Source organism: Amblyomma mixtum, chromosome 8 (assembly GCF_055824585.1).
Source record: "Amblyomma mixtum isolate Tamu chromosome 8, ASM5582458v1, whole genome shotgun sequence".
Classification (NCBI taxonomy): Eukaryota; Metazoa; Arthropoda; class Arachnida; order Ixodida; family Ixodidae; genus Amblyomma; species Amblyomma mixtum.
This window is the reverse complement of record NC_143019.1, coordinates 5778056-5804671: the sequence shown is the minus strand read 5'-3', so window position 1 is coordinate 5804671 and position 26616 is coordinate 5778056. Positions and strand designations below refer to the sequence as shown.

The 26616-nt window shown below is 49.4% G+C and overlaps 1 protein-coding gene across 1 annotated transcript in view; it reads right to left on the bottom strand.

Moving 5' to 3' along the window:
• dysf (neuronal PAS domain protein dysfusion) overlaps nt 1-26616 on the bottom strand; it is a 170077-nt gene that overhangs the window by 45017 nt on the left and 98444 nt on the right. The window contains exon 3 of the mRNA XM_089556381.1: nt 10026-10084. Within this exon, the coding sequence (XP_089412507.1) occupies nt 10026-10084 (59 nt within the window). The remainder of the gene's footprint in view (nt 1-10025; nt 10085-26616) is intronic.

Genomic DNA, 26616 nt, shown 5'->3' with positions numbered 1-26616 from the left:
ACCATAGAGATACATATTCGGGTACGAGGCGCAACTGTAATCGTCAGAGCACTTTGTTGCCCTGATTTCTTTTTTAATATTGTGTTGCTTTTTTTTTTCATTTTTGTTTACAATGAAAGGAGTAACGGCGCAGCGTACCTGCGTGAACAAAGTATGAACACCACGCGAAGAAGAAAAAAAGCCCCAATAGATCTCAGAGCAGTGCTCAGAAAATGGCACGTTTCTTTGGAAGAACGCACCCACATTTTCATCGTTTTTTTTTTGTTTTGTTTTCGTGCATCGGATGACAGCACCAACAACTTGACCAGTAGAGCCCTCCAGCAACATGGCCCGTTCAGAGACAAGATGAGCAGAATGAAGTGTACACACTGATGCTATCGACATTCGCACTGCTAGCATTTTATAATAGCTACACTGCACAGCATAGCCGTATTCAGTCCAGTGCAGTACCGCGCAATGCGACACCCGGCACTACTGCGATCTTTAGAGCACGCCTGAACACATCCTCGAGGTAGCCGCAGGCGTATTTCAATTATAACTGTAGATTTTACCTTTAAAGCTTATATAGAAAGCTACATGAAGGTAATGAAACATATACGGGTGCCCACTGGCAGTTAACGCGGAACTATACAACGTCGCGCAATACATACACATAGCTTTTATCCTTCCTTAATTACCTTGCCTATTTGCACTAGGGCATTCGCAAAAAGATGTAAAAGTGTTGGAGAAAGAGACGTAATCATTTGAAAGCTTTCACAGGCTGATCGAACGGCCTGTGTTGTCTGTATAGAGACACGGAAGTACCGGCATGAGAAATTTAATCTCGTGCTCTCGTACCTCAATGCCCTCTGCCAGATCCTGCCGCAAGCAATGATTCCCGGGCATTTTGTTTCAACAGGAATAACAAAATGTTCCTTGCCTTTCTCCGCAGGTGGCGGCGCTGAATGGTTAAAAAGAAATCAATTTTCGCCCGCCAGATGACGCCTAAAGGCGGTTATCTCAGGCCATCCTTCGGACTCCGAAAGCACCAAGCGGCAACGCAAAGCCTTGGCGCGAAGTTCCGAAAGAAAGCAGTCAGGTGGGAAAGAGAAAACGCGTTCAAATTTCCCCTGCCGTGTTCACCGGCGCACTGTCCGGCGCCTACACAGCCATCACACCGCGGCCACGTCGTTAAGGACATGCGCTGCGACCAGGATATCGTTCGCCCGTTTTCTTTATCTTTTCCTCTCCTTCATTTTATATAGTTCTTTGCCAGTCGAGTTAACGGCCTAAGCGACACGCTTCATGGGTGACTATTCCACTCGCAATTCAGCGGGTCGGAACACTTTTTACTTCCCTTTTTCTTTTTTCCTTTTTTTCTTTTTTGTCGCTGGCAGTAATGCGAGAGGTCGAGAGAGTGAGTTCATAAGGTCCACGACTTCAACCGGCGAAAGAATCTTTCTTACTCTCTACGAGAACAGTTCGCAGCACAGGCTGGCAACTTTTGGAGTGATAATGAGAAGGAGGGTGCGGGCCTCATAGAAGGGGCAGTTTTTAGATGTGTTTTTATTTTTCTTAGAATTCGTTTGAGTTTTCAGGAGAAGCCAGCTAGCTAGAACGCCTCGAAACCCCGTCTAAGCACATGCACAGCGAGACACACGTAGGCAACAGCCAAGCTCATACGAAGGGCCTTTTACTTTTCCTTCCTACCCGCGTGCCCCGCCAGGGGGAGACAGGTGACGACGCGCGGTGAAACTGCACGTATACTACAGCTGTTGGAGGTGGGAGGGAGGGGGGGGGGGGGTGCAAGAGGAGAGGACATGGAGGATGGAAGAAAATGCGCTTAACAACGCAATGACCGCTGGGCGCAATCGAGGATTTAAGCACCTGCTCCGGTCACCCGGCACGCGCTATGTCCCGCCGAGCTCTGGACGGTCATCATCTCGACCGAGTATATGGGCGCTCCCTCCTCTCAGGCCATTGCGTGGCTGATGTGTCCCCGTCCGGGCCGGACGTGCGTGGTGCTCGCCTCTCTCTCGGGGATATCGTTTTTACGAGGCATTAAAAAGTGACAGCGACACCATGCCGCCGCACTTGCGATGACCCGAGTGCTGTGCATGGCTCTCCTGTGGGGACGCGGGGGGAATGGGGGGAAGGGAATGGAATGGATGGTGCCGCACGGCTGTGGTCAGAGGCGGGAGCATCTGGCCGGAGAAGGTGAACGCTGTGTTTAAAGGTGGATGCGGCGGCGTCCCTGTGATCTCTGCAGGCACGTCCTGGTCACGCGACATGCTCTTGTATGACGTCACTGTGGAAAGCCGCCGCGTTTTTGTACGCACGTGTGTGTGTTTGCGCGTGAGGCACCGGACTGCCCCAGTCGGAAATTTTTGCTCTTGCAAAGGACCCATTGTATTCTTTTTTTGTTTGTTTGAGATGGCATTCTCATTTGTGTATCTAGTGGTCTACGTCCACACCACAAGGTCTAAAACGGCCAATAAAGGCAGAGTAAACCGTCTTAACAAAGGTAAATCCAAATTCATTTGCAGAAGTGCGAGTACTCCTTTATAATGAGTGTCACGTTTTCTTAGCAAAAGCTTTCAGCTGTACGCAGTCGCCTATACCTGTAAGTTCCCGCGACTGGCATGTGGCTGCCACTTAGGGAGAGGCAGGTTTCTGCTTGAACGAACTTGATATTTCCGGCTTATGCGATAACATTGCGCCAGTTCTACGCCATAGCTATGACGAGAAGACTACGGTCAAATCGGGTAAGGATTGGAAAAAAAAATCACTTTAGACTTCCAAAACTTGGTAATAAGTAACGAAATGGAAGTCACAAATACTGTACAAAGTACAAGAACTTTAATTCTATCTTCGCCATCGATCGATCCCTGCAAACCTCTCCTGCCGCGCGTCTAGGGTATACACACCGTGCATTGGTCGGCTCGAGGTCACAAACGAAAGCCTCCAGTCTTTTTCACCCCCCCCCCCCCCCCGCCATCTCCTCGCTTTTTTTCTTCTTCTTTCTTCAACGCATCAGGTACAAACCGCCGCGAACAAAACGGACCAGTATAACGACTGAAAGGCGGGCGGGTAAGCAAGCAAGCAAGCGTGGCCTTTTACACGCTCCCAGACCGCGAGACAGTTACACCTGACGGCTTGCGCCTGCACGATGCCCAGCTGGAGCGAAGATTGCGGGGAGGGTGTCTGTGTGTGGAGCAGCCAAAGAGTATGGGGGGGGGGGGGGGGGGGTCGAATAAAGGAGCAGAGTAGCCCCAGCGCGTTCAGTGTACGGCGGCGGCGGGAACAGCAGCAGCAGCCGCTCCGGGGGAACTGCCCAGATCGTGACGAACTTCTCGCGCGATAAGAGACGACGACCGCTGGGCGAGAGCGAAGTGGACTGCCCCCGCCGCCGGTACACCACCCCTCCTGGAGCGCGGTGTACACGCGGCCACTCTGCACGACTCCCATGCCGCCCCCGTACGCGCAGCGTACACGGCGCGCCCCGCGCTGCCTTTTTGTGCTCCGGGAGCCACTACCGGAATGCTGCGCGTATAGGCCTCAATCACCTACGCCCCCAAACATCACCTCCGTTGTCTTTTCTTCTCTTACCTTCGGTTTATGGGGTTTAACGTCCCGAAGCAACTCAGGCTATGAGGGACGCCGTAGTGAAGGGCTCCGGAAATTTCGACCACCCGGGGTTCTTTAACGTGCACTGACATCGCACAGTACACGAGACTCTGGAATTTCGCCTCCATAGAAATTCAACCACCACGGCCGGGATCGAACCCGCGTCTTTTGGGTAAGCAGCCGAGCGCCATAACCACTGAGCCACCGCGGCGGCTCTTACCTTCCATTTGCAGGAAAAGGGCAACACTGAACGCATGCGCCGGGCACAGCTCTCAACTGCGTCACGTACGTGTCTTCTGTGGTCCATTTTCGCTCCTGGTAACTTACTCTAAATATTTACGAACGTTCAAGAGGGAGCCAACTAAAGCAGAGCGTAGAACAACTTCGACATAGCCCGTCTGCCTGTATACGAAGTTCCCACGCCTGAAAAGACAGCTAGGAACGGTTTGAATTGAAGCGAGCTGACCAAAGTTTGAACGACTATCCGGAAGGGATGCAAGAAGTGTTGACAAGAAATCTTCTTAAATTTTCCGTTGAAAAGTTCTTGGTGCCCGTCTAGGAAACTGACGTAGCGACAAAACCGGTAGACTGGTGGTTCCGACTGTCGAAAGGGTTCATTCGCCGCTGAAACTAAAATTTCATCAATTGCAATGGTTAGTCGAAATTGATCCTTACTGCTCGTCCATTTACAAGAAGTTTGGAGTTCCTCGGGGCTATATTGCATCTAGCTTGGTACCCTAGCGAATGTTTTTTGGAGGCTTAAAACGTCGTAGTTATGCGCAGAAGACAATATGCTCGCAGCCATGCATCTACAACGACTGGAACACGGGCTGAGCTGAATTAAAACAGGACGTGGAAATTGCAAGGTTGAACGCCATAAATGACATCGGCTATTCAGGGCGCTGAACACTTCCGGCTCCCGAAGGATGTAATCGCGTGGATAGAATGTCTCCAACTTTAATCATAAAGCATAAGAAATTTCCAGAAAAACAACAGTAGCCGCGAGTCGAGGAATACATTTCGTTTCAAAAAACGCGGAATAGCCGGGAACCTGATCCTAGAAATCGGAACGAAGTTAAAATTACTTTCAACGTGAAAGTGCTAAAGAACGCAGGCTATGAGGAACAGACAGGTGCAAGTTATTCCTGTCGCCCAGAGACATTAAGTTTGCGCTAATTCTCAGGACACGTGGCGTTCCATTCTGCCTCAAGTATTTTTTAAGCTTAGTGTTAGTCAATGAAACCACATTGGACTCGCACTAATGGGCAAAACAGGTGAAAACCTAAATCACAGAAAAGAACAAACGGACGGATAGGAACACAATTTGCATAGCATTTGGCTCTTTGTCGATCCCGAGTGGCCGCGTGCAAAGCCTTTGCTGTGAAGTACGCCCTTTCCGAACGCACCGTCCCCATCTTTCCCACAATGCAGCGGCAAATCACCGCGTACACGTATCGAGCGTTCACTTCACTCTCGCCACAAGAATGGCCACTTACACGCATTCCACGAGCAGATTTCCCGAGATGCAGAGCGCCCTTTCCCTACTCCTCCCCTCCCCCAATAGCTGCACCGCGCTATTACCCCTGCCCGCAGAGCTGTCCGTGCACGAACGGAGCACGGGGATACAGCGGACAGCGTTTTGTTGTTGGGGCTCTATCAAGCGACGTATATGCTTTGTACCTGGCGTGGCCAGGAGAATTTTTGCTCTTTTGTTGGTGCTCGCATCGAAGAGCGAAGCAGGGCTCCGCCACGGCGGTCGTTGTCTTTGTGCGGGCTGGCTGCATAGCAGCGTAATGCCCACGCCCCGAGGCCAGCCCCCTTATCGCGACCTTCTTAGACGGGCCAGATCGGGACGGGGAGCGTGACCAGAAGATCCTGGTACGGTACCGCGGCTGCAGGCATGCACGGGCCACATCCTGGTCTGCTTCTGGAAGCGCTCATTGGTCGGTTCTCCGGCTATGACGTAGATTATAAACGACAGGAGAGGTGGGGTCTTGGCGGCGTGGCGGCGTGGCGTATGTGTAACATCGGTCCCACCCCCCTGACGGCTGCGGACGGATCATGCCAGAAGACCCCAAGCAGTCTGTGGAGGGCAGCGAACACATGCGGGAGTTTTCTGCATGAGGTGGACCGCGTTGGTTTAGTTCTATAGAAGGTTCGGTGGGCGTTGCAGTTATTTCGCAATCACAGTATTTTTTCCCACGCCCTTTGGAGCCCATGCTGTTCCAAAGCACTTGGACAGGGATACCACCACTGGAGCCAGGAAATATTGCCGGAAAGATTGCCCATGCACGTGTGATAAATTTCGAAGTGTTGCACATAATTTTTGAAAACACTACCGCAGCGCTACCTTTAATTTATACGCCAAAGTAACTGCAATTTTCTATCTTGCCTCGTTACAAATCCGGTACTGCAAATGAACACGTAGGGAATATAAAACAAAGCCTTCTTCGTCTCTAACTTGCATTCCGATGCCTGCACCGCTTTTAGCCGTACAGAAAGCTAATCTCATGATTTCATGGAGGTTTTTCTTCGACGGGCTAGCAAGACGTGAAAATTCGTGCAATGACGAACACGCAATCATCGGTGGAGCCAAAATTTACAGAATAAAGAGACCGGAGTGTAAGAAGGTTTTTGCGATGTCTCTCGTTTGTTGGAAGCGCATGGCAATTTAAATAAAACTGTATGTTGTCAAGGTTCCAGCGGATGTCTTAGAGCACCGGTACAGATGTTTCATTTCAAAATTCAGCCACTATAAAGGTGATGTGGAACGCGTTTTTTTTTGTATCTAATTAAACATAACTACCGTCTTTGCTAAAAGTAACCGGCAAAGGACTTCTTTCTTAGCCTATTAGTAGAACACATATGACATCACTTAGTTTGTAAACCTCTGTACACTAAAGACAAACCTTCACCTCACCTTTCTATACGTATTGGTAATTAGGGATACCTTAAGGGCTCCATTATACGGCTGAGAAGCAAACCCCGTTGTCCGGTTACTTTGCGAAACATAGAAGGTGACACTTACGCCTTTGAGTGTTGAAGGTGTTTTTCAGCCGTATACAGCACTGAATTGTTTTATGTCACCGTGGTCATCAGCCGCATCAGTAAGAGCTCACACACGGACCACAGTTGTGTGTCCTCCTCGTTCTGGTCCTTTGTCTCCAAGCGTGTTTTCTCTCAAGACCACAAGAAATCTACCACCCGTTTCCACTGAGCCTTCGCCTGCGCCCAACATGGTAACCCTATCACCCGTCAAAAGGACTAATCTTATCACATCACATTGATCTAAGCCGCTCGCAGCATGCCTTCCCATTCTCTTGTTATCCAGTTATCGACAATGGTACGCTTACAGACCACCAATGCTTTCTTTCCCTCATTACAGGCCTTGGCCAAGCCCGATTTCTCCACTTCAGCTAAGTTATTATTACCTTACGATTACTACCTAATTAAAACCGTTGTCTTTCTGTTTCTGCGTTACCGCTATCATTATCATTTTCATGGCGGACTGTGCTGTCCTCAATCTGATTTCAAGCTTGTTCGCTGCCCTTAAAGTCCTCCAGCGTATGTGTGCGCATGAATATGTCATGAACACATAATGACTCCACCATTCATACACAGCGTGCACAGTGCGTGGGCACGGACGGTTCTTCGGTGGTGTTCATTCCAAGTAAAAACCTGGGTTCCTTGGTCCCAACCAGAACAGAAAGCCTGCCCGCAGCCGCCGCATTTTCTGGAAGCGACGTACCTACCTGTGTGACTGAACCCTATTCATATACCGAGACTAAATATGCCCCCCAGCGAGATCAAGGTCCTCCCCTTCCATGCAGAGTAATTCACCTCTTCTGTACTGCTACGCTTGGCGGCTAGAAACGCCCGCCTTCTTTTCCCTCTTTCGGCCGAGCAACCTTGGTTGGCTGAGAGCGCCGCCTAATGCCGTAATGAACAGCGCGCGACGATTAGCGGAGATCGACGACGCGGAGATAATGACGCAGGCCGCCGAGGCATATCAAAAAACACCGCCGCCCTTTTCCCCTCCTCTTCGCGTGAATTACACGAGCGTCCGGATGAGATCGAGAAAGAACTAACACATCAAAATTGCAGAGATGGTTGCCAGCCATTGGTGGTGTGCAGACGATGCGTGTATGCACGCTACACGCACACACATACACGCCGCGGGGAACACCAATAACCACGCCTTACTAGGACTAGTACGCGCATGCGCAGACGATGTGAAAGGGGAAATAAGAGGGAGAAAGCAGACGACGATGCAGCGGCGGACGCGTATGGATGGATAAGGCACAGACGAAGCGAAGCAGACGAAAGAAACAAAGCTCTATACGACGGAGCCGACAGAAAGCTAAAAAAAAAACGCAGAGAGGCATAAGACGAGACCTGTGCGTGCATGCGTAACGATAGAGCTACGTAACTGCCGCGACGAAGCGGACGGTAAAGAAAGAACGAAAGGCATGGAAAGCAAAACCGAAACCAATCATAAAGATGGAGAGATGCAATCCGCGCCGGGAGGGGAAGGCGTCCGCCCGCCCGCCCGCCCGCCATGTTGAGCGGGACGAGGGGACCACTGCTCCGTGTCAGAGGTTAATGCGAGCAGCAACGCTCGCGGGACCCCATCGGAGGTCAGAGGTCGCCCCGGAGAACCCTCAGCTCTGTTTTGGCAGGGCCCCTTACACGGAGTTTGGGGCGGCTGATAAGAATTACCTGGCCCCGGGAGATGGTGGCTGCGGGCAAAGATGCTCAAGATGCGAGCAGCGGGAGAGAGTACTGGGAAAAACAAACACTAAAAATGAAAAAGAAGGGTCGAAAACCGAAAGAAAGAAGCCATCGCGTTATCCGGGTAGCTCGCTCCGTACAAACTGTGGGAAGAACCCGTATCGATGTGCGGAGAGAATTACTTTCTTTATAGAGTTCCGCAGTTTTCACTGGCGCTTGCTTGTTTGCGCTTACATAGGCTGTGCGCGAAAACCCTAAGCTTACAAGCCGCAATTTGGCCACAATTTGGCCCCGCTGTCCCGCCAGGGGCGCTCAAATTTTCAGAGCATATCTGTTGTTGCGGTCAAGCACCGGCGGTCAGCGGTTTATCCGCCTCTTCACCCCCTGCCCCTCCGCCCTCTTCTTTTCCATCACTTTGAAGCGAAGCTACACGGGCGGCCGATACAGCTATCACGCCATCACTAGAAGCCAGCAGTGTTATCTCTATACACGGTCTTGCACAGCAGATGATGACGTCGCTTCTCTTTAAAAGGCCGAAGTGGAAGGGAACGAATGTAAAGCTTTGCGATGCTAACGCCGCCTGGTGTTTTTGACGCATTCTAGCGCCACCTATAATGGCAGCGCTCTAGAAGACAAACGACTATTCGCCTTGTCTTGAAGTGCATGCCTTTGTAGACGGCGGGTGTATGGCTAGTGGCGTCGCTATATATGCATGCGTAGTGCTTGCGGTGTGCACGGATGCTCTATGCAGTGTACTCTTTGTGTATGAAAAAACACATATGCGGGCAAGAAAAATTGTTCACTGCGATGCTGATGGAATGCTGCACGCTACACGGAACCCTGTATCTGGATAATGATTCCCTAGAAAAGAGGTTCCGCCTTGCAGTGTTAAAGACGACGCACCTACAACTCGCTCGTTCTTCATGACAGCGATGTGTCGAAAAAACGGCCGTGGTGTTTCGTTCATCTCAATATATGTCGCTAGCCTGAACGCGCTGTAAGGCGTGAGCTTAAGAAGCCGGATTTGAGGTCTTCTGGATCTGTAAGTGCTCCATTCGGGAGCCCTTTAAACCAGGACGACGTGTCATGATGTCAAGAGCGATGGCTTCCTTCCGAGGCTTCCTATGGGCAACGTATGCAAAGCGAACTCTTTGAGAACTTTTTCGCCAGTGCAGTCAAACTTAAGGGTCTTTTATTCACTGCTTTACTATCGAGAGGCCACAATGAAGTTCAACCTCACACTGAGAAAACCTGGTAATTTGGCCGCAATTTACGGTCAGCAACAGCCGCAAGACCCGTGTTCCAGAGTTACTAGCGCTGGTGCTGGTTCCTCTGGTACTGTAAAAAGGGAGTAATTACTCATTGGTACTGCTCTGGTACTGCTTCACAAAGAAAGGCCTTGTTGACAGGTGGTATATATAACTGCAAGAACTTCAAGCCATGAAACCTTCTAATGGATTAAGATAAAAGATCAGGTGCTGACACCCTTTCCGAAGAGCGCCTACCATAACGACGAAGGCCAGTAAAGAAAGGTCTCCTAAAAATACCACACACATGTGCTTATTGCGACATTTCCCTCAGCTCAGTTAGGTGGTTTCGTATAGGTTCGTTTAACAGTAACGAGGTGCAGCAAGATCCAACAACGGCTGGAAATGTAGCGATTAGTGATGGAAGGCCCATTGACTTACCTTAGAGAATCCGAAGTGCATAAGGGGAACCTCTGGCAGGACGTCGTGTTTCCGGAATACTGTAACAAGACAAGCGATGCGGGAAACGCATGAGACAAACACAACATTCACCTTGGGCCAAAAAAACGGACTAAACATTAATAACAGATAATAACAATTGGACGCATTGATCGCACTTTGTACAGAGTGTGTGATTCCAAGCGCCCAAACTGCCACTGCCCCCCCCCCCCTCTCCTACAGTCTCCAAAGTCAACCCGCTCTCCCGGAACCATGCATATCTGTAAAGTCAGTGCACTGTATCACTGAATTCCACCCACCCCCCTCATTTTTTTTCATTTTTGGGGGGCATCGTGTCTAAGGTCATGTTATGTTACGAACAAGCCGAGACGTTAAGCTGCCACGCAGGGCCAAAATTTTGCATCCCGCGTCGTAGGAACGAACCTTTAGAAAACAAACAGACACCGAACAGAAGACGATCCCACGCCCCACAGTCTCGGCCGACCGCAAAGCAACGCCCCCAACCGAAAGGTCCAGTGGGCGGGGCCGGGCCACGATGGGCGGGGCGACACTCTTCGATCGCGAGCCACGTTGAGAAAATAAAGAAGCGAAAGGCAAGGGTATGCACAGCAGGGATGCGGAAGAAGGAAAAAAGAAAAAGAGATCGAGCGGCAATCTGCATTCAGCGCCCAGGAATAAAGACGCGGGGTCACTCTCTTTACAGTCTGGACCTCTCGCATCCCGGTTTTTCCTCCGTAGAAGCCGCACGGTAGACGCAGGGAAACGCATTCGGCGGGCTTATGACCAAAGTACGCCGTAGATTTCCTCACACTCGCTCAACCCGCAATGTTGTGTCTCGCCTTCGCTAACACGAGTGGCATTTCGCTTCAGCGCAGTATCCTAAAAGTTGCTTTAGTGAACAAGTCGTCCATGCATACGATTCACTCCATCCACGCCTCTGGTTCCGAAGGTCCAGTGAGATTCAGCTTTAAGCTTCAACTCAGTTTTTGTCACGCCTTCACTAGCAGATATTATCATTTTTGTATGACCTGAAAACTTCTGTTCTCCCTTCATACTTACATTTAGCTGATGCATATTTCGCTGCCATTATTTTAAGACTGCATGTTGTACTTATGGATGTAGGGCGAGGCATGTCCTGTTTGCTGTCGTTTTTTAGGAGCCTTAACAAGCATAGCCTCTCAGGCCAAGCGTTACGCCGTTCCGCATATATAAAGCATGGTAAGGCAGACAGGCGTCCTGGGCGACACCTGTTCACTATTCGCACAAGGCCTGCGCGGAGGCTTCTTTTTCTGTTTGGGGTTAGTAAGCGTGTACTGTCGGAAATTCAAATCAAGCAAAAGGCCAGCAAGCGATATTTATACTTAGCGAGTGTTGTAAACAGCATGCCGAAAGTAAGTTTTCTGCTAAGCTATAGCACATACTACAAGGTGGGCGCATACGGCCGCAATGATAAGGCCTGGCAGGAGTCTCTGTGAATCGCGAGCTCTGCGCACTTACTGGCGGTGCCATTCACTAGCCTGGATGCCTATATCAAGTTCTAGCCTGTGCAGCTCGCGACTTGAGCGCCACCACCAGCATGACACATACGCCCGTCGAACCTGCTTGAAACTTACCGGCGCAATGACGTAGAGCTATATGTAGTTACTTGTTGAGGTCTACGGATCCCTGGTTATAGTGTTTCCTTTTCATTCTGTCATTGACCTGTCAATGTCTACTTACTTTTCATTTCTCTTCGAAAGCTCGAAACTGATCGAGTCTGCCTTTTAATACCCATCCCCCTAGTAATACCGCTATCACTCAAACTAAAAAAAAAAAAAGCAAATAACTCTATTTGTGTTTGCTGTCTCCGTCATCAGACGAGTTAAGGAAACCTGCACTAAAGAAAGGCATGCTTACTTACAACGCCTGAACGAGTGAATTTAGGGTACAGTGCTAGCCAGCATTCCACCCGGTGAGCCATGCTACCATATCGCGATAACCCAAAGTCACCTGCTCGACACGCATAATAGGCCTAATCAACTCACAGGCGGCGTTCTCACGTATCGGATGTGTATCGGTACTAGCTCACACAGACACACACACAGACTCAGGCAGCGTACATTCTCATGGCGCCAGTCTATCGCATGCATGCCACCCGGCGGCTGCTGTGGTGGCGTCGGAGAACACGGCAATGATTGTGGTCCAGGCAGTGTGGGAGCCCCCGGGCCGGGTCAGCCCCCCTCGGGAGGTCGCCACAGCCGGAACTCCGCAGGCAGTGTAGCCTCTGCTCGCGTTGCTAGCTTCTTTCTTTGTTTTGTTTACCTCCCTTACACCCCCCCTTCCACCATCCTTTTTTGCACTGCACCTATCTTTATCATCTTCCTCCCTTTCTGCATGCCTCTCCACTGAGGTGCCCGCATGAGCCCCGGGGCGCTCGGCGCCTAATTAAATAACGCCGCCGCTCCGACGCCGCCACCACGAATATTGACTCCCCGTACACCAGGGCCTGTTTCTTCCTACTGGTTATTCTCAGTCTCTGCACGCTCTCTACTGGAAATGCACTGATATAGAGTTGGGCACAACGCGATACGTATGCAGGTAGCCGTATGCATAAAGATGCCACTCAGAGATAGCTAATGGGGCTTTCAGGGAACCGTAGCGTTGTAGCGGCGGCAGTATACTACGCTCTTGAGGGGTTTGTCTCCTTTTTGGGAGCAACGGCGACAGTAACTAGGACGACAGAAATTTCGGTCACCGAAGAGACAAACTGACAGAGGAGGCTCGACGAGTGAAGAACGGGATCCCTCCGGCTACCCTAACTGTGAGCTTATCTATAAAATGGGCTCCGCCGTTCCTGTAATGCAGGCCATCCCAACATCTACTCTGGATAAGGCGATAGACTGCATATAGTTTCCAATATCTTCTACAGCGCTAGTGAACACAGATATCAGGGCAACTTAAAAGTACGTACAGAGAAGGTGAATGGAAGTTGGCGTGTGTCGATAAGGTACCGTGTCCTAATTACGAAGACAACACTGTCACTGAAAGCGTAGTTTTCATACACGGCATGCACATGTCTCCATCGGCGCCCTATCTCGCGAGTGAATTTCTTAAGTCTTAACTAATTCTTGGGCGCGGATCAAAGTGGCCCCGCAACACCGCCATTCAGTTAAAAACGGCGGAAACTCGTCCTTTTCGGTAAGTGCATCATCAGTTTGAATCGACTTATAAGATGATTTTTAACTTCAATTATCTCAGCGATAAATCCAGAAAGGGCCAAATAATCAATTTTTATTGAGAATAATAATTGGCTGAATCAATCTTCAGTGCCCCATCAAAGAAACCCAGCTGGTGCAAATATTCCGAAGCCTTCCAACGTGGTGCCCAGCCTATCCAGCCCAGGGACTTCTGTTTGATGCCAAAATGTATTCATTGCATGCACCCGAACATCCCTCTCTGGGTGCATGTATACAGCCGAGAAGCTTGAATATATATACGAGTGTGGGAAGTACAGGATGTATTTATCCAAATCAATATTAGCGGTTTAATGTAACTGAGAAAATGGCAACCACTTTCCTGTTGACTCTCGCTTCGAAAGGGAAACATTCCAGCCAACTTTACCCTTCAAAACTAATAGCCAAAATATAAATACACACGCAAAAGCCGCGAGCACTTGCCGCCCATCTCTCTCACATCACCACTGCCTTGAAACAAGCGAGCTACTCGAGTCACAATTCCCAAGAACTATACCGTCGCTCGCGGTTTGATACGCCCCTCAAGACCCCTCCATGCAGCAAGGATACAAATGAAACGAAATTGCCCCCCGCTAGCTGCGTAATTGGTCGTAAATATGATGCGACACGACCTTAGCTTCTTTTTCTCTTCCTCCTTCGCTGAGCATTAAGCAATAAAACGCAGAGCCGCCACCCTTCTGAGCGCCCTTTTTGTTTTTCAATCTTACGGCTGCGCCAAGTCTAGCGCCACTTCTTTTCCTACTCGTACAGGTATCCTGCAAACAAGAGCCGCACGACCCTTCATCCATCAGCTAAGAGAAAACGGCTCAAGCGTATACTTTCGAGCAAACAGTATAATAACAATCGAATAAGCCAGAAGAGGGAAGCGGTTTAAAGTGAACAAGCATCTAGTTAACTGACGTATGCCGCCTCCATGCTTCTATTCCAGTTCTTCACCACTGCTACGTGTTTATTGTTATTTCTTTCTCTCTTTTTTTTGTAATGAGGAGGCACGAGACAGCGGTGATCAGTACTATACACACAAGAGCCGATGCACGCGACCGAAAACTCACGCGATAAACTCGTCCGCTATTTAAACGCCACGCACGAAAACCGGCACACTCCTACACGCTTACATAGTGCTAGAGTCCCTCAGTGCATTGAAAAGCTCTGCTAGTACGCATGCGCAATAAAACCAAACGGCGCACGCTTCCTTTTAGTCTTCACGCTCGCCGGTGACGTCGTCTGCATGTTCGCGTGCCCTAAAGAGCAGACGCTTGTCGACAGGCATTGATTTAGAAAACGGATTGGTGGCGCCCGGCGCGCTTCGTGCCGCCGCCTTGCGTCGAAGACAGAAAACACTTAGGCAAGAAAAGGAGGAACCTGCAGTGACACGCACGCGAGAGGGATGGAGGATGTAGAACATACCGCGTTATATCCTAAGTATAGATGCGTGCGAGCATTCGAGCAGACGACACGGTTTTCTCGCCCTAACGGGAGTGCAGCCTTATGTCTGTCTGCTGTGTTCGTAAATCCGGTATCTGTCTCAGTAGAAAATGTGACTAAGAACAACAGGTGCTTCATAAAAAAAGTAAAAAGATATCAGGGAACCAAGAAACAATCAGTTCGCCGAGATTCTCTAGCTTTAAAGATCCCCTTTCACTTTGCTCACAGCGTCCATCATCTTTCGATTTTGTTTTTCTATTCCGCGGTTGCAGTCAGTGGGAGGGCAGGTCGGGCGCTCGCGCAAACACAGGGACCCGCTGATTGAAGGTTACGAAAGTGCAACGGCGGCGGCCGGGGACACACACCGGCGACAGCAGGAATCAGCAAGAACACACGACGCCGCCTGGCGGCGGAGGCGTCGACGGCTGTGATGCAGACGACGCCGCGGCTCCGTGGCGCCGTCGTCTGCTCCGCGGCAGTGGCGTCGCGTATCGCGGTTTCTCGCCGTTTCTCGCAACGCCCGCTTTCTCCACGAGGAAGCCTCCTGAACGTGAACCGGGTCTTGAAGTCGGCAACGGCGAAACGCGAAGACCGGACTTGGAGCCGGATTTCGGGTCGCGTCGTTTTCGCTTCTTGTCCATCGGGGGCGTACTTACAGAGGCGCCATTTTGTACGCCTCTCACATATCCGAAAAGGAAAGCAGACGAGAGAAGCAGCAGATTCGAAACGTCCCCGTAGTCTGTTATACAACCTGTTTTTACCGCGCCTGTAGTGCACGTACACCCCTGTTCCATTCGAACCCCGTGGTTTTCTTATTTGTTGCGAGTCGCATATGACTCGTAGTCTTTCCCATGCCACTTTTTTTTATTTTCTCGAAGACGGACCGCGGTACGAGCAAAAGTAGAGAGATGCGTAATGTCGGGTATGAAGAAAAGCGTATGGGGCTCGGAATAGTGTCTCGGCGGTTGCCTGTGGCGACCGCCAGGTGGATTAGAGGGCACCTAACATGGCGCGAGCCCTCCTCCCCTCGGTTCATCGCTTTATAGTCCCAGGCCCTCCATAACGTTCCTCGTAGTCCACTCTCCTAGCCAAGGTCCGTACCGGCTCTGTCGCCAAGATGTTACTATAGCGAAAGCGCCACTTTGGTGAAAACTTGATGACGGGTATTGGACCGCGGAGGGGAGGGGTCCAGAACGCGGATGTATGCGTTGGGCTCTGTGGTCAGCAGATATCGGCGGCAGAGGGGGGCATAGTTGCGGCCGTACAACAAACGGCTAGGGTGTTCTTTCCGGAAAACAATAGCAACGGAAAAAAAAAGCAAGCCTTGTTTCTTTTGTAATTTCCCGCGGCCGGTAATACACAACGTTCCGGAACGTCGCGACATCGGTATCGCTCCTTCGGTGCGTTGCCGTGTGGTTACAGGTAGTAAAAGGGAAAGGGCAAAGCTAGGAGTCATTGTGACGCCTTTTTTGTCATTTCAGCTGTGTTGCTTATGTTTTTGCAAGTTTCTTTATAATGATGCAATGATGTCAGCGTTGCTGGGAAGCCTTGTAATTCTACAAACATCGCGTTTTCTATATGAATATGAAATTCCTGTGACGGGAGTGATAAACGTCATAGCTTGCGCAGTTTTTATGGTATACCTAAGTGGGATGTTCAAAATATAACATGTAGTTATGTAGGGTCTGTTGCACGCGGCTCCTCGGGACTTGCCACCACGGTTCTCTTTGTGAAGTCTTGTTTTTGTTTTTGGTATTTTTTTGTACACCGTTGCGCGGCATGCGTAACTTTCCAGTTTAATTGGCCGCAGTAGGCTCTCTGGTAATTCACAGCTAGAAAATCATTGTAACGTCTTTGATAGTTCCTTCTTGTGATCCTTGCTGTAAATACGCTACTACCTTTATGCTGGAAATGCTGTGGTAGCTTTAATACTTCCTTGCCAGAAATCCGCGAGTAATTTCTTCAGGATGTTCTTTGTCTGTTTGTAATCTGGTACTGATTTTCTAGTAGAATTCTAGCTTGCCTTTGACAGTTCTTTGCAAAATATTATTCAAATCCCATTTGCTGGCACTTGTTCAGTAGTTCTCTTTGATGGAGATTTTTCGGGAATTTTTTTTTTTTTTTTGCTGCAACTGTTTTCGCCGTTCGTCACTAGATGTATCTTGTTAGCTCATTGCAGCAAGTTATCTATGAGTTGTTTCATGGATGTTCCCTTGTAATTATCTCCTGAAAAATATTTCGTAGTTTAGAAAAATAGGCAGTGCAAAAGAAACGGAATCGAAAGCGAAGAAACAGAGACCACAAGACAAGCACTGAATCCTGTGCCTGTGGTCTGTGTCACATGGTTTATGTTTTATCGATGCCGTCCCCATTTCTTTGCGCTGCCATTTTCACTGATGAATGACCGACTACCCAACAACACGATATTTCTCATTAATTTGGTACTTAAGCTCTAGAATTTATTTGGTAGATCTATGCTAAAACTGCTGCCGCAATGGCTCAGCGATTATGGCGCTCGGCTGCTGGCCCGAAAGACGCGGGTTCTATCCCGGCGGCGGCGGTCGAATTTCGATGGAGGAGAAATTCTAAAGGCCCGTGGGCTGTGCGATATCAGTGCAGGTTAACGAACCCCAGGTGGCTGAAATTTCCAGAGCCCTTCACTACGGCGTCCCTCATAGCCTGAGTCATTTTGGGGCGTTAAATAAACCCTCATAAATAAAAAACCTAACTATGCTAAAATTTAAACTAAAGTTTTTAGCTGGAAGTTCTCTGGCCATATAATACTTGTCGTTCGCTGAAATTCTTTTTAGCAGCATTTTACTTTGTATTCTTTGGTGCTGGAAAACCTTTGTTACAGTTGTTTGCCGGAAGACTGTGCACTTCACCCTTAAAAAAATTATTTTAGGCAGTCCATAGACTGTCCATAGACTTCTGTGAAGTCTGTAGACAAATCCTAGAGAGCAGTCTATAGAAAACACAAATGCTATAGACAGTCCATAGACAATCTATAGATTGATGGTCAAACATTTTAGTAGACTTTTTTTCTATAGACTGTCTATAGATTATGAATTCACAAAAAAGGAATATCTGTAGGAAGGCAGTAGAGTCCATAAGATGTCTACAGACTGCCTTTAGACCATTTTTATAAGAGCAACGTTTATCTTGCTTTCCTATTATCCTAGTTCTCAATGCTTCCCGCGTTTCGTCGTCTTCTTTGTCGGCGATTAGGTGCGATCTACTTCCCAGCTGACCCCGTAAAATTGCTCTTCCCGGTAACTGCCTCAGGTGTGCGCCAATTTCAAGCCGGGTATGCTACGAGCCACGGGCGCGCTTTAAATGTAAAAGGCAGTCGTTAATCTCCAGTCGTGCAGCTGTGTTGGCTTCCACTGTTCAGCTGCCTACGCAGGGCACTTTCCTTCTTTTCTCGTTCTCATCTCTTCTTTCTCTCCAATTTTGTTTTCTCCCCGCTCGAACCGCGTACGGTAGCCGTGAGAACGGCGCCACTGCTCACGACTCGACGTCACGAAGTGACCGACTGCATGAGCGAAGAGGAGAGAAAGCTCGCAGCTGGATGGAAAAAAAGAAGAAGACAAGAAGAAAGAGAAGGTATAGACGGAATGTAAGGAGACCAGTTAGAACCAGCGAGTCTCTGTGAGCCGGCAAGCAAGAAGGGCAGTCGTAACTACACCGCTAAACACTGCGCGCGCACTTCGAGTGACCTCTTTTTACAGAGATAACTGTCGAAGGGAATTTCGCCGTTGGTAAAAAAGCGCTGGCGTTGCACAGTGTTGAAACATTTGCTGCGTGATGCTTGCAGGCGAAGTTCGCTAATAATTAAGCTCCAGCCAGAACCCTTCCCAATATTTGTTCAACCCGTCTATTTACAGTCTATAGAAAGTCCATGAAATATAATATGATTTTTTTTTCTAATTGAAGGGACAGACAAGACTGGCAGTGCAAGCCTGGCAATGGACAGTACCGATACTGTGTTCCATCCCTGAACAAGAGGTCCAGGAAAGTCCAAGGGCGTCATGAAGCCAACAAGGCACGCAACATGCAGCGATAATTATGTACAATCTGGAATTAACTGCGGTCCTATTGTTGTTACAAAGATACTGGGCCCTATTTTACACTTATGACAGTTGAGACAGAAACGGGAGACCTCTGAGGTTTCCTCCATGCATTTTTCGGGAGCAATATACGTGCCTTGAGATATATATTTTACCACAGTTGTTTATATTTTTATTTTTCCCGCAACCAGACTTAGTGCAGAGTTTTACGGGAACGCTCCGAGAAAGAATATGCAAGAGACGTTACCCCTGATAGGAATAATCGATTACAACTGTTACCACACTGCAATCTTTTTATGGCTAATGGTCTTGAGAGACCTCATATAAAAAACTATTTTAGTATGCATACAGCCTTCACTTTGCAGTTTATCTGATATATTAAACATCAATCTCCGTACTTGTGTACAGGTTACGAACTGGCTCCTCAGCGCAAGGAACGGAGTGGCTTTAAAGGAAACGAAAAACCGCCCTCAAATTTCCTTGCGGCATCCGCTGTCGGAGCTATAGTGTTCGCTACAGTAACACATTTCATTTTTCTAAAGAATCTCAGCAGACGTTCGCAACAGCACTGAAGAGTACAACATTTTTTCCCGCTGAATACCAGACGGAGGTTTCTATGGCCTTTGAGGCGAGGCGGATCGTCCTTGACGGACGGTCCAAAACGCATGACACCGCATTTCATTTTCCCTTCGCTCGAGCCAGCACTTTTTCCATGATTTCAGCCAAAAAAAAAATACAAGCGACGGACACCGTTGCTAAGACAGCACAGGCGTATACCCGCTGCCTTCGCACACACGGGCGCGGAAAACGCGTCCTTGCAGTATGGCGTAAAGCAACAGCAGCAGCAGACAGTGCCCCTAAACGCAGTCGACGCTGCAGTTTCTCCCGCACAGTACACTGCTCGCAACTGCTGGGTGCTTGCGCATTTTCTCGGCGTCGCCGGCAAGCTTTCGCCCGTCCCTTACGCAAAGAGCGCGGCCCCCGAGCGCTTTCCTCCCGGCTATGCCTGTTAACGCCTGGAAGTGCTTTTCCACAAAGTCTCCGCTTCTCAAGGTTGGCCACACCGCGCCACGACCTCTAAATATTATGCGCTGAGATTCGCGCAGCGGTTAACGCTATGACATAGCAAGTTACAGAATGTTGTTGCTTGGCTTCAAGAAGTTTCATTCTTTTGAGGTCTTTTTTTTTTTTTTTTGACGATACATATCCCGGGGTGCTGCGGCGGTGGTTTAAGTGATTACTCTAGGACAGCAGTTCTCGACTGCCGCTAATTACATTTTGTTGGGGGAGGGATGTCAAAGTGCTCTGCGAAGGCTCCGATGTGGTAAGGATATATGACTGCACAGGCAAGCCGGTTCCATGAACCGAATAAACTATTAAGGCTAAAGCCTTTAATGCCTCATCGTTATCGACAGATGGTTGTCAGCAGAGGTGTCAGGCTTTTTGTAGTCAGACTGGAAAAAGAATCTTTGTTCACGATGAGATTCGAACCACCATCCTTCCGTTCCACAGCCGAGCGTGCTAATGGCTGCGCTACTTCCTGCCAATGCATATGCAGTTCTCCTTGTCTAGGATGCTGGAGAGTGTTTGCAGAAAGGCGTCGAATCATACGGATGCCTCCCAAGCGCCCTCCACTGTCTCCAGAATTTAAGATTCACAAACAGCAGTTGTGTACTTAACATCTTAACCACACATCAGTGACACAAGCAGCAACACCGCGCTAAAGGCTTTCGCCTCACCGCACTTTAGGTCAACGAAGCATCCCCTTGAATTTTTTTTCGCACGGCTCCCTTTGTGGAGCCCGCTAGGATACCGGGACAACGGAAACGATGTCGTCATAGCAGTGACGCTAAAAGCATACTAACACGTGGTATATACGTCTGTGTTACCACAACACGCAGTTGCATCACGATCGCGGCACTATGCAACCACCTTTCCAAATATTGAGCATATACGAGTGGCTCCGTGGTTATCGCTTTCGGCTGCTGACCCGAAAGATGCTGGTTCGATCCCGGCCGCAGCGGTCGAATTTCGATGGAGGCGAAATTCTAGAGGCCCGTGTACTGTCAGATGTGAGTGCATGTTAAAAAATCCCAGGTGGTCGAAACTTTCAGAGCGCTTCAGTACGGCGTCTGAGGCGCTTTGGGACGTTGAACCCCCGTAAACCATGAACCTTATTTTATTTTCTTAAAGTCAAAAGAAAACCCATCGGCTGCAAGGACGGGACCAGGCCGCGTGCTTGGCGGGAATGCTTTTCTTTTTCTCGGCGTTGTGATGTAGACAAAGTGCAGATATTTTGTTGTTAAACCGGGTGTCAGGTGTGGATTCGGTGTCAAAGTCTGCGTCTGACCTCGCCTCACTTCGATCAAACAGTGCAGTGAAAACCACAGACCTGCAGTTGATCCGATAGGTATGTAATGGCTGGCTACAATAGCAGCGTCGTTCCATTGATCACTCGCATTGTTCACTCTTGTGGCGTCTTACGTAGCAAGCGGTTGTTCTGAGGAAATCTTTCAGAGTTTCCAATTTACCCGCTATAGGAAGCCGGAAGGGCGATAGTTTCCCCCATTTCCATGAAAGCGCCCTGTTTAAAGTAATATACACATGAGCAGACTGACGTTGGTCAAGCTGAGCACTAAAACAGCCTGGTCCTGGAGGCGAAACCCGCAGAAAAATTCACTAGGCTGACATCAATTTTCATGAAGAATGCCCACCATGCCACCGCTATCGGCGCATGAGCTGCATCTGTTGTGTAGAGTGTTTTCCCCACTACAACAGTTCACGTCTGCTTCATACAGCGGCGAAGTGTCAAGAGCCGCTATTACCATCATCACCAGGTAGACCAAATCCACTACTCAACAGGTTTTCAGGTAGCCTTTCCCCTGCAGCTACAGCCCCGGCTACCTCGTGTCAGCAAATCTCCTAATCTCTTTTGTCGCCCCACCCCCATTCCCCCGACTCAATGCCGCTCAAGACGTCTGCTCCCTTTTGGCATCATCCCTCTTCCGACTGCAGACGCGCAGTTATCGATATTCTCCATAGCTACATTTCACGCTCCAGTCAGTTTCCTCCGCTATATATTTCTCCTCTTACGACATACCACATTATAGCTGTATATAGTCTGAAGCACTACAGCTTGCCATTGGCGGCAGATCAATGCCAGAATTAAAGAGGCATTCAACACAGAATTCCCTCAAACTGTGTCTGGACACTGTGTTTCACATGGATTATCATACGGGTACTGCGTTGCGTACAGTGCGGTCTTAACGTTTATGCGTTTCACGTCCTACGTTCACTCTGCATTACGCAATTCTGCGCAGATCACAATCTCAAGAAGCAGACCTGCAAAAAGATTGATGAATTTTGTATACCTGATTACCCTGCAGTGACGATGGACAGAGAGGCAAGACGAAGAAGCAAGTGCGCGTTATCAACCGCTCGCTCATCTTGTCTCGTTGTTGAAGGACACTGTACCGCAATTAAGAATACAAATGTCTCATCAACTAGTCCAAGTCAGAGCATTATATATGACAAATGAATATGCACCAAAGTGCACTGCCAGTGCTTCAGGGCAGGGGAGTTTGTTTTGTCGCGCTTCCAAGGAAGCTGGCTGAATAATTATGCAATATCAGCGCCTGCCTTTGTGCCCGCTACAGCGCGCTTCCACGATAGCGCGTATAAGGCCGCTCGCCACACAGGGAGTCACGCTTTCGCCTTGAACTGGCCCGGCTCGCTCTCTCGCGTCATACGCCGAACACTGGGCGTTGCAACGCACTCGACCTCCGCCTCCGCTTTTGCGAACGGCAGCTGCGAGCGCTCTGTGGCGGTGTGCGGAAACAACAATGATGACAGCGCAGATGAGAGGGAGAGAAAGGCTGGATCTGAGATAGAAGGAGTGGGGATAAGAAATCGCCTCTGCGGTATACAGAGAAAACACGGTACATTCGCCCTGCGAAACAACGCATGCAGGTACGAATCTTACGTATACCCTGACAAGCTCTAAAAAAATGAAGTATAATTCCCTTGTTTTCTCAAAACCTTATCATCCTGAACATATAGGGCAACTTGAACCATACAAAGGCTGCTACCTCTACCACACCGGTCCATATGCCACGATGCCTGGGGACCACGTGTTCGAACGACGTGTTTCGGCAAGTGATGAAGTTCTGGGTTTCGGGTTAGGACATTCCAGGAAACCCAGTCCTCGTAGGAGAAAAACCTCATATGGCTATGGGGCTAAAGAGATTTGAAAAATGCTTGAAAACTTTTTGCCATCCTCTAGGACAAAGAAGTGGCTGCCGATTGCCATACTGCACCATCCGCTCCTCCAGCCGAGAACAACGCATGACGATGCGTGGAAACCATGTCCATGCGTTACGTTCTGCACCTGCATGGTCTGCACACCCATATAAGCTCCTGTTCAAAGATTACCTCAGAACGCCCAGTCCCGACCCGCAAGAGTGAGACCTAGTTGATTTACACAGCCAAAACTGGTTCTTTCCTTGGAGCATCCAATCTTTGATTCATTTAGCATGCCGAAAAATTTTCGAAAACAGAATTTTTGAACTGGGAAGAGTTTATGAACGCAGTTTTTTGTAATATATTGTAATATTTCTCTATAACATTCAATACATCCGCAGATCTGCCGTCGCCAGGCTTGAATTTTTTGCTAACAAAGTTTTTGCTATCGTCAAAAGCGTTCTTCATTGGTTCTTCAAGGTGGTCTTAGCTGCTCAATGCGAGCGATGGAAAAGCTTTAAACGAAAGATTTTGCTACACATGGCAAGAATGGACCATTTTCTTCAATATTTCCATAACAGCACCTTACAATTTTCCAATATTCTAAATTTTTGTCCAAATATATTGGACGTTTATTACATTCCAGTTGAGCAGAAATTAGTTCTGAGAGTTCGCGGCTACGAGAAATTAGGACCTAGGCGTCGCCGACATTTAACCCTGGAAAGTCACCGACATCATCCTCGCACTGAAAAGCGTCGGCGGAGGCTTTGTTTGTGGACGTTCATCATGCGTCGATGCGATGAATAGCGCCGGAGGTTAAAGTGTGCATTGGGCACGACCCGATGACGGGACCGTGAAGCCGTAGGCAGCAGGTGGTGTCGATCGATGCAGTCTGCGTTCGAACAACCTCTCCTCCTCTCCTTCCTGGTTCGAGAAGGAAGGAAGGACGGAAGGATAGATTGAGAACAAGAGAGGAGAATCCCGCCCGCCACCCCCTCTGTCGACCGCCAGGTGTTCAGGCATGAGGCCACCGGAATGAAGCACCAGCGTGTGTGTGTGTGTTTACAGTATACCGTGCCCGTGACGAGCTAGATACGTGGACGAAGGAGGAAACAAGACTAATGCGCTGTTAGTTCTGCCGTAATAGCGGGCTCACGTCTTGGCCGGTTGCACCGGTAGTTCTACCGAACGCTGCAACGCGTCGGACGTTGCGCCCAAAGATATGAACAGCCAGAAGAAGCCAGTTTGGCACACCAGGTTTATTTATATACGGGGCTGTGGGCATCCGCCTGGCCAGCTCATCCGAGCTAATAGGAACAAAACAGGAACAAAATAGGATCCGTTTCTTTTTTTTTTGCCGCTTATGTCTGCTTTAGTTTTTGCTCCACGGAAACAGAAAGACAAACACTAGGCAAGGAGCCAGTCAGATTTTCACTCTCTTTTTTTTTCTTGCTATTTACGCTAGAGATGGAGCTCACCAGACCCGTGTGCTACGTTGCCTATGGGCATCCGTATGAGCTAGCTCATCCGAGCTCCTAAACGCGGTATTAAGAACACAACAGCATCCATTTTTCTGCCACTTGTGCCTTCCTTAATTTTTGCTCTAGGGAAACAGAAAGACAAACACTAGCTAAGAAGCCAGTCAGTTTTGAGGCGGTTTTTTTTTCCCTGCTGTTTAGGCTAGCGTTGGAGCTCACCAGACTAGCGTGCTACGTTCGCCCGCTTTGTACATGCCGCGCCCCGCGGGCATAGAGCTCTCGCGCGGGAGTTTGCGGATGGTTGGGGGGGACTTACGAAATCGTGATCTGAAGGAATCGGCGCAATGCAATTACCGACCGACCAGCGGCGGAGGGGCTGCGGAGAACCGCCCCGTCGCGGTCGCTATGGGTCGCCGGGCGATCGCCGCGAGACCAATGGCGTGCGTGAGCGTGCGCGGCATATGGCAGCTGCCGACGCTGTACGAACGTCTAGATCTCACCAAGCGTGCGCCGCCTGGAAGGAGAAGGATGATAAGGTGAGGGGGAGGATGGGGGGGGGGGGGGGGGAGGGGGATTGAACGAGTGTGTACCATAAGGCCTCTTCTTCTTCCCGCCACCCGGAGCAATTTGCCGCGGGGGATCGTGTTTGAACGGCGCTGATTTTGTTTGCCGACGGAGTCTCGTGCACGGGGGGCTATCCAGCCGCTTGGGATTCTGCCGCACGTGCGCGTCCAGAGGCGTCGTCTCGTACGGTCCAGTTGGCGGCGGCTGGAGCCAGTTGGATTCCCAACCGCACGTTTCGGGTTCGCCCGATCGGTTAGCTGCGCAGTTCATCCTAGTAATCTTCTGCTCCACTCAAAGCTCCTCCTTTTTTCTTCTATATATCTTCGGTTTGTCTACACTGTTGCTTCAACGAAGTGTTCAGCGAATGCCTTCGTAGACCAGAAAGCAATGACAGTATATAGACAGCATCTAAAAGCAGTGACAGTATATAGACACCATAAAAAGCCACATCTTACTACCCGCCAAAATGTCACCACAGGGGGTAGATAACCAATTGTCAGGGGTACACTTATGCGAGAGAAATGGAAGAAGGGAGTGGCTATAGACTCAAAATGACCTCTCCGGCATTCCCGCTGCTCTTCACTATGACGCACTTTCCAGGTACATACGCAGCTTACACATTTAAAAAGATAGCAGCGCTTAAGAGGCGAGGTTTGCAAAGCCTTTCTCATAGCCAAGTTGGCAGTAAAGACATCTCGCATGTCGTTTAAAATGATTCGCTGCTGGTCACTCTGCAACCTCTGCCTTGCCTGAGTGGTACAGACACTTTTTTTTCTTTTCTGCAAATAAGGGAGCAGCATAACGATCGGCGCAGATGAATCCTGCTTTTCCGCCGGGCACAGCAAAATGCAAAGCAATTACATCTACGTCACAGCGACTGTCGGTATTGGAGATAACGGGCTCCTTGATTCCCAAAGCTAAGACCAAGGCTACTGGGCATGCTGATAGTGATGTCTCAAAAGTATATGCAATCGCCAGCATAGTGTTGAGCGATGCGCTCTAAAACATCAGTGAGCAAGCGCTTTTATTTTTGTCAGGGTTAGGACAGTGGATTAGGCCGCTGAATACGTGAACTCAGCCAGTATAGACGAACGCCGGGAACACACATGCATCGCAGATGATGACCACACGGACTTGCCCTCTACTTCCACGAGCTCCTCGGTGTCGCACGACTACAGAGGCTTGGCGATTAATTACCGCAAGTACTCCCGCATCGTGATCTCGCTGACGCAGGTGCTATGCAGTCATTCGGCAGGTGCAGCATCTTGGCCCACGCCCACGCGCTAGCGACGTATATATAGTGGCCAGGTTGCCAAACAACGTGCTTTACACGGAAAGTTGCATACGCAACCCTTTCCGACTGGGCAAAGCCTTACAAGGACGGGCACGGTCGCTGTGTGATCGTGCGTTGGCAGACTTCCGTACGCACGCACGGACGAAGCAGCAGGGAACGTTTACGCAGGCCGCCGCTGATTGAAGACAGGCCGACTCATTGTGTCCCCCTGCTATACGCACGTATACATGCGCATGTTCACGTATATGGATGTTTGCGAACGCCATCTGA